The sequence below is a fragment of the Triticum aestivum genome, chromosome 4A, assembly GCF_018294505.1.
Source record: "Triticum aestivum cultivar Chinese Spring chromosome 4A, IWGSC CS RefSeq v2.1, whole genome shotgun sequence".
Taxonomy (NCBI): Eukaryota; Viridiplantae; Streptophyta; class Magnoliopsida; order Poales; family Poaceae; genus Triticum; species Triticum aestivum.
In genome coordinates this window covers 555891883-555899403 of record NC_057803.1, presented here as the reverse complement: position 1 = coordinate 555899403, position 7521 = coordinate 555891883, and the positions used below count along the sequence as shown (strand labels likewise).

The window sequence follows — 7521 nt, the reverse complement described above, 5'->3', positions numbered from 1 at the left end:
CGCGGGGGCCCCAGATGGGCCTCGCGGGCCTCGACGGCGGCGGCGGCGGCGCGCCACGTGGCAGCTTGCCACTGGTGCAGGCGGGCGGCGGCGATTTCGTCCGGTCCGGACGGACGTGTCCGGCCGGTGCGGGGGCGAAATTAGGGTTTTCGGGGGAGAGGAAGATCCGGATTTTGGGGGGGGGTGTTTATATAGGCATAGAGGGAGCTAGGAGAGTCCAAATGAGGTGCGGTTTTTGGCCACGTGATCATGAACGAACGCTCTAGATGATGGAGCAGAGTTAGGTGGGTTTTGGGCCAAATTGGAGGGGTGTTGGGCTGCAACACACACGAGGCCTTTTCGGTCCCTCGGTTAACCGTTGGAGTATCAAACGAAGTCCAAATGGTACGAAACTTGACAGGCGGTCTACCGGTAGTAAATCAAGGCCGCTTGGCAAGTCTCGGTCCAATCCGGAAATGTTTAATCCCCACACACGAAAGAAAGCTAGAAATGACCACCGGAGGAGAACGAAGCGCCGGAACGCAAAACGGACAACGGGGAAAAAGCTCGAATGCATGAGACGAACACGTATGCAAATGCAATGCACATGATGACATGATAAGAGATGCATGACAACGATAATAACACACGGAGACAAGACCCGAACCCGAGGAAATAAATTAACTTAACGCCGGGAACGGCAAGAGTTGGAGTACAAATTGGGAAAGTTACATCCGGGTGTTACAGTTGTTGAAGATGTTGGTGAAGATTGGCCTCCCAAAGATGAGAGGGTTGTTGGTGATGACGATGGCTTAGATTTCCCCCTCCGGAATGGAAGTTCCCCCGGCGGAATCGCTCCGCCGGAGGGCAAAAGTGCTCCTGCCCAAATTCCGCCTCAAGGCGGCGGCGCTCCATCCTGAAAGTCCTCTCCTTATTTTTTTCTAGGTCAAAAGACCTCATATACCAGAAGATGGGCAACGAAGGTGGGCTGGGCTGCCCACCACCCACCAGGGCGCGCCAGCCTAGCGCGCCCTGGTGTATTGTGGGCACCAGGCAGCCACCCTCCGGTAGTTATTTGCTCTAATATTTATTATATACTCCAAAATAATTCTCCGTAAAATTTCAGCTCATTTGGAGATGTGCATAATATGCATCTCTGACGTAGCTTTTTCAGGTCCATAATTCCAGCCGCCGGTATTATTATGCATAAAAGCATTATAAATAACAGTAAGAAAATATGATGCAAAATGGATGTATCAATCGATGATCTATTTAATTTTCGGTTTAAACTTTCCATCAAATCCAAGCCTTCTCTATTGTTGTTTCTGCTTTTAATCCTTGTAATTAGCACATCTAGCGAGACTGAACCTCACTTGTTCCATTGGGGGCCATGGCAATTTTGAATTTGTGAGTGCAGGTGCAAATCATTGGTTGTATTACTAAGATCCTATTGGTTCATAAACCTTGAGGCCGCTTAAGGGAAATTGTTGCTTGCTACAAAACCTTGCACTTGGAGCCCTACACCTTCCTAGTTGAGAGGAAGCATCACCCTCATCGATGAGGAGAAGGAGTGGGATGATAAAAAAATCATGTTAAGCATTAGGTGGGACATCCACATAATGTTTAGCATAATTTTGAGCACATATAATATGAAAAGTTGCTAATCAAACATCATCTTCGTCAATCTGAGCCGCCACTGTCGGTATTGGACCCACCGTCGAAATCGCACTCGTGAGAACATACCCATGGCCCCGCCTTCATCTGCCTCGCCCTTGCGCTTAGACCCCTCCTCCTCACCGCCATAGAAGCTGAGAAATTGGAGAAGAAGAATGAAGCCAAGGCCATATGAGTCCCATATGTAAGAAAGTTATGAAGACTCGGATATGGCGACTCCGGATTTGCTTGTCGACAGTCCAGTCTCCAAAACATTAGAGCGTGCTTCATATGCAAGATAGTTGCGAATATGATGACTCCACCGGAGTTGTCCTTGGATGTGGGTTTAGAAATAGAAGGACCAATTGTCAAACAAAAAGAATGGAATCTGGGATGGTGCTTTGAGATTGAAATTAAGGGTGTGTTTGGTTTATGCCCAAGGTTGCCCCACCAAAGCATTGGCTAGACAAAAATTTGGTTAAGGTTTTGGTTGCCCATGATTTGGCCAACGTTGGGAAGAAAAATGACCTAAAGTTGGCAAGAGTTCACTGGCATGCCAAAAAGTTGGCAACCATTCAAACAAAGAACAATCTTTGGGTCATGACCAAAATTTTAATAGGGCACACTTTGGCCATAATGCAAACACACCCTAACACGCATTACAAATTGGAGTGTGTCCTACCTGGTGAAACATACGACTTTGGTCATATAAGAATTTCCCACATACACAGGGCCTTGTGTGTGGAACGTCTCTTCTTGGAATATCAAAGTCATCTCTCCCCATTTTAAATTTCGTCTTCATATTTTTTTTCTGATCTATATGGCATGGCTGATAAATGAGTCAAAGAGACCTTTTTCACAGGCGTTTTCTCTCCTTTCCCAAACGACTAGCATGCTTTCCCCTCCAAGCTTTGTTGGCGAGCCTGTGAATTCGTCTTCCATATGCATGTCACTTCGATAGCCGCTGGCAGGAAGGGGCATCTCGGTGCCTTCGCTCCGGCTAGTTATTTAGGTTAGTATTTTTATCTTCGCAGGTGCAACACTCGGGCGGATGGTGCTTCTTCTTCTTCGAGTTTGTTTTCTAGGCTCCGACCCTCTTTGAGTTCGTCCATCTGGACGTACCGTATAGGTTCATGTCGTATCATTGGGGCAGCGAGGTTTGGGTTTCTAGTTGTATGTGAACGATGGCAAGATTAGGTGTCGGTTGCTTCAAATCTATTCAAGCTTTCAATAACGACGACCGCGGCTCTTCGTTAGGGTTACACGCCCGAAGATTTTCTGACAGTCGTCGGCAAGGTCAAGCCGGCTCCAGTAGGAGAGTGTCGACAACGACTCGTTCCGACGGCGGTAATGATCATTCAATGATCTAGAGACCTTGATGTACTAATAAATTTTATATGTGTGATTGATGTGCTTTGTCTTTTGATGATCCTTACAATGGATCTTTAGTTTTTGAGAAGACATGGCCGATCCAAATTTGCAATTGAGACCCTAACGGTTTCATTTGCTCAGCTCGTGCACTGCAGGGCCAGGGCCATGGCCGTAAAATTATAGACGAGCAAAACTTCCCAAAAGAACCCCTCGTCTTTCCCCTCTCCGATCCACTCCTACAACCTCCGATCTCCCCGGCGTCCAAGCTCCTCTCCAACCTCGGCGCGAAATGACCACCACCGTCGGCGCCGCGCCGACGGCAATGGACGAGAAGGCCCGGCGCACGCGCGATCTCCTGGCCAGTTTCTACAACACCGACCCCGCGGCCGCCGGCGCGGTTGCCGCGTCCCCGGCGCGGCCCTCCCCCACCGCGGCCACCGCGTCGCCGCTCGAGTCCATCAACTCCACCTCCTTCAACCCTGATGTCTACATGGACGTCCTGGTTCGCCCACATGCTCCCTGCTCCCTCTATACGTGGTCTCCCAGATCCAGCTCTCCGTGTCTCGGTCGGATCTTATGGCTGGGCATGCTTTGGATAGACTAGCAACTAATGTCATTACCTGTAATAATTTCTAATTGATAGCCTCTGGTCACAATTTACCTGATCGATGCACATTGCAGCATTGCGTTGCCTGGCTATAATTTAAAGTATGGGCTCCTTAAACAGAGTTCTGTTTTCATAATTATTTTGTTGAATGATGCATGTGGATGTAAAATGTGTCTCCCTTTCACTGTAAAACCTCAGTTGAAGTTATGTAGAAGCTTAATCTGGAGCATGGTATCTAGGTACATGTGATGGTGTTCAGCACTACTATCATTTTCTGCCCTGTAGCTTAGATTGACCGCCATTCTGATCAGTGGAGTTCCTGTACGAGTTACAATGAACTATATTTGAACTGGTGAACAGTATCCCATTTCTGTATCAGTACCGCATAACTTGCAATATTCAGTTGAATTGCTCGAGTTATCTACACTATTTCCTTGCGGTGTTGGCTTGCTGTGAATAGTTTTATACGAAAGGCGAAATGGTTTTGTTTTTTCCGAGACAAACTTTGTCTGTTATGGCTAGTGGTTATTGATTATTAAGACAGCGCAGTAGGACACATGGAACCAGAGTTTAGCTTGGCAGTTCGAAATTTCAGAGAACTCTGACTTCCTTGTGTTCTGTAGGTGCAACAATCAAATCTGGAAGCCCTTCTACAGAGGCATGTGAAGATGGCTGCCGAGATCAAGAACCTGGACACAGACTTACAGATGCTAGTATATGAGAATTATAACAAATTTATAAGTGCAACTGACACTATAAAAAGGTGATGGTATTTCCTTCACTGTGATAGCTCTCTGCTCTTCCTTCTATTAGTGAGTTTGAGACACTAGTGCTATTACGTGCTATAGTGGTAATGTTCTTTATGTACCTATGTTTCTCCTGCAGGATGAAGACTAACATTGCTGGTATGGAGACAAACATGGAACAACTACTTTCAAAGGTTTGCCGTTTGCATCGATGTTGTTGATGTACTTCTTGGGACATAGTTGAACCAATCTGCCTTTATTTTTGCCAGATAACATCAGTGCAGTCAAGAAGTGACACAGTGAACACATCTCTGTTCAACAAAAGAGAAAACATAGAGAAATTACACCGAACACGCAATCTCCTCCGGAAAGTTCAAGTAAATCCTGTTCTATTTTTGCTATTCTTCTCAAGAACTAATAATATATGCAGAACCGTTTGTGTTGTTGTCCTTGACAAACAATGATTTATACATACAAGTTAGGCTATGTGGATCCCAGCAATTGCAATTTGTTAAAGCTAGTGATCTTCCATTGTTTTCCGTATTTAGTCTTAACCTGGCCCATGTTATAGTGGTCCAATGGACCTATGTATGTTGTGGATTTTGTCCTATGTCTAGAATTGAATGTGACAGTTGGCATAAAACCCAGGGTACTGTATAGTTATTTTAAGTTTTAACTTCTGTGTGAAGCAAGTACAACATAACACATAAGTTGTTGTGCATGTTGTAGTTTTTTTTTTGAGGGGAGTGCATGTTGTAGCTTATTTCATTTGGAAGTTGGGTTATGATCATTACATTACTTGTATATCTGTGTGGTTGTGTCTCTTATTTCATAAAAAATGGACCATCCACAACTTTTCCGAAATCAAGTTACTTTATATTACATAGAAACTATGTTGTGCTTGACCACCATGAGTTTTTGTCTTAATTGAAGACATGCTATGTACTACCTCCGTCCTGGTTTATTGGCCCCCTTCGTGTTTTGTGCCAATTTTTGACCATAAATTTAACTAACAAAATGTTAATGCATGTCGCTAAAAATTATATCATTGGATTCGTATTTGAATATAGTTTCTGATGATATTATTTTTGCTATGTAAAAATATATTTTATTGGTTCAAATCATGGTCAAAATATGACCCGAATTATGAGGGGACTAATAAACCAGGACGGAGGTAGATGCTTGTTCAGGACTGCTCTTTCACATATTTGCTCCATGTGCTCTTTAATATTCTATTCAGAGTATTAGCACTACCCGTGAGTTCTGAGTGCTGAAGATATGCAGATGCCAGCAAACTTAAGATGATGCCAATTTTCAATATTTTGTTTGCAGTTCATATACGATCTGCCAACTCGGCTCAACAAATGCATCAAGGCAGGAGCATATGCGGACGCTGTTAGATTTTTTACTGGAGCAAAACCTATTTTTGAGGTTCAGTTCAGCTATTTCCCCATCTTAGAAACTTTCCTGACACATTTTTAGCATTATCTATATAATTTTTCTTTATAGGCCTATGGTGATACATCCTTTCAAGACTGTAAAAAAGCATCTGAGGAGGCAATGGATTTGGTTATACAACAGCTTCAGGTAATTGTCTACATTTTGGCTCAGATTTGAGATTTGTATGGAAGAGCTTAATGTTAATCCTCTATTCCTAAGTAGTTGGAACCCACAATCTATTTTTCCTTTACATGCAGCCATGCCACATCAGCAAGTTATGCATGTCTGCCATGTCATCAGCCCCACTAGCAAGCATTAATAGCTATAATTTTGTGTTCTTGCAATGAGCACATCATCAACGTTGATGTAGCCATTGGATCTGCTATCTTGATCTATCAACATCCGTGTGATCTAGGCATAGAAAGAGCCTCTCTACCATATAGCACGCATTAGTGCAGTCTCAGTGGGTTTTATAATCTTTTATCTTAAGCTTTTTATTTTTATTTGTTTTGCTAAAATTTCCCACATGCTTTGAATCTTAATGAATGGATTTACATTCTATACGTTATTGAGTAATCTTTAATTCCGTGGTAATGCGTGGGGTATCATCTAGTTTGACAGCAATGATGTAAGATTTCAGTCTTCAGGGGTGTTTTCTCCTTGCTACAAGGCATATAATGAGGCATATAATGTGATTCCTTCTATTGCTTTGTTAAATAATTGTGTTATCCTAATCGTATCATCATGTTTACTGATGTTACTCTTTACTTATTTTAAATAAATTTGCAGGCAAAGTTGTATACAGATTCTGAACCTATTGAAGCAAGAGCAGAAGCTGTGGTGCTTCTTAAGCAACTTAATTTTCCTGTATGTATTTTTGCTATCTCTTCATTATTTACATGCCAATTTTGTTCCAATAAGGATGGCAATGGATATTTGCGGGTAGCTGGGCAGGGTTTGGATATTTTTTGCCCCCATAGGCAGCACCCGAACCCGAACCAACTAGTCTTCGGTAGGGCATGGGCATAATTCTATACATGTGGGTATGCCCGAACCAGACCCAGTAGTCTGACTTGTTGGGCAATATTCTCTGATCCCTACCATACTATCGTTTTCTCCATAGTAAATTTTTTATCTAAAAAACAAAGAAAAATTCACCATCGTAACTTACTCCGCTGACTTTTCAAGTTGTGCTATGTCATTTTGTGAGAATCTTTGATGTTGTGCTATGCCATTTCATGTGCAACTTAGATTGAGAACGGATGCATTGTACACTTGTGCTTATTTGATATTGTCGGAAGTGCTGATCTGAAAATTGGTAAGCGTTTTTGTTGTTTCCTGAGGTATCGCGTATACACGTTGAGAGGAGAAGACCCAATGGATATCCATACCCGATTGTTATCCATCCCATTGGGGTTTCACACGGGCATGATTTTCTGTGTGTGGTTTTTTTTTGGGCAGACAGAGTGTTAAGGAGTATTAGTATTAGGTCTAAGAGTCTTATTAGGCTATGTTTGCTTTCCTTGTACCCCAAGTCTTGTGTAATATATATATATGCCCTTTGGGTCTTGCAATACAATCAAGTTGCATCCATAACATGGTATTAGAGCCTAGGTTTAGATCTCCTTCGGGCGCCACAACTCGTCCCCTCTCCTGATCGGATTTTTTTCCGGTCTGTCTCGATCCAATCTTGCATTGGCCGTTGCTGCTCCTTTCTCCGGCCGG

General features: G+C 43.4%; 1 protein-coding gene across 1 annotated transcript in view; it reads left to right on the top strand.

The window, feature by feature from the left end:
• Positions 1 to 3184: 3184 nt before the first annotated feature.
• The window catches only part of LOC123086927 (vacuolar protein sorting-associated protein 51 homolog), a 12266-nt gene continuing 7929 nt past the window's right edge, over positions 3185 to 7521 (top strand). Inside the window, exons 1-7 of the mRNA XM_044508786.1 lie at positions 3185 to 3505; positions 4234 to 4373; positions 4496 to 4550; positions 4626 to 4733; positions 5689 to 5787; positions 5866 to 5943; positions 6586 to 6663. Coding sequence (XP_044364721.1) covers positions 3293 to 3505; positions 4234 to 4373; positions 4496 to 4550; positions 4626 to 4733; positions 5689 to 5787; positions 5866 to 5943; positions 6586 to 6663 — 771 coding nt within the window. The 5' untranslated portion in view covers positions 3185 to 3292. The remainder of the gene's footprint in view (positions 3506 to 4233; positions 4374 to 4495; positions 4551 to 4625; positions 4734 to 5688; positions 5788 to 5865; positions 5944 to 6585; positions 6664 to 7521) is intronic.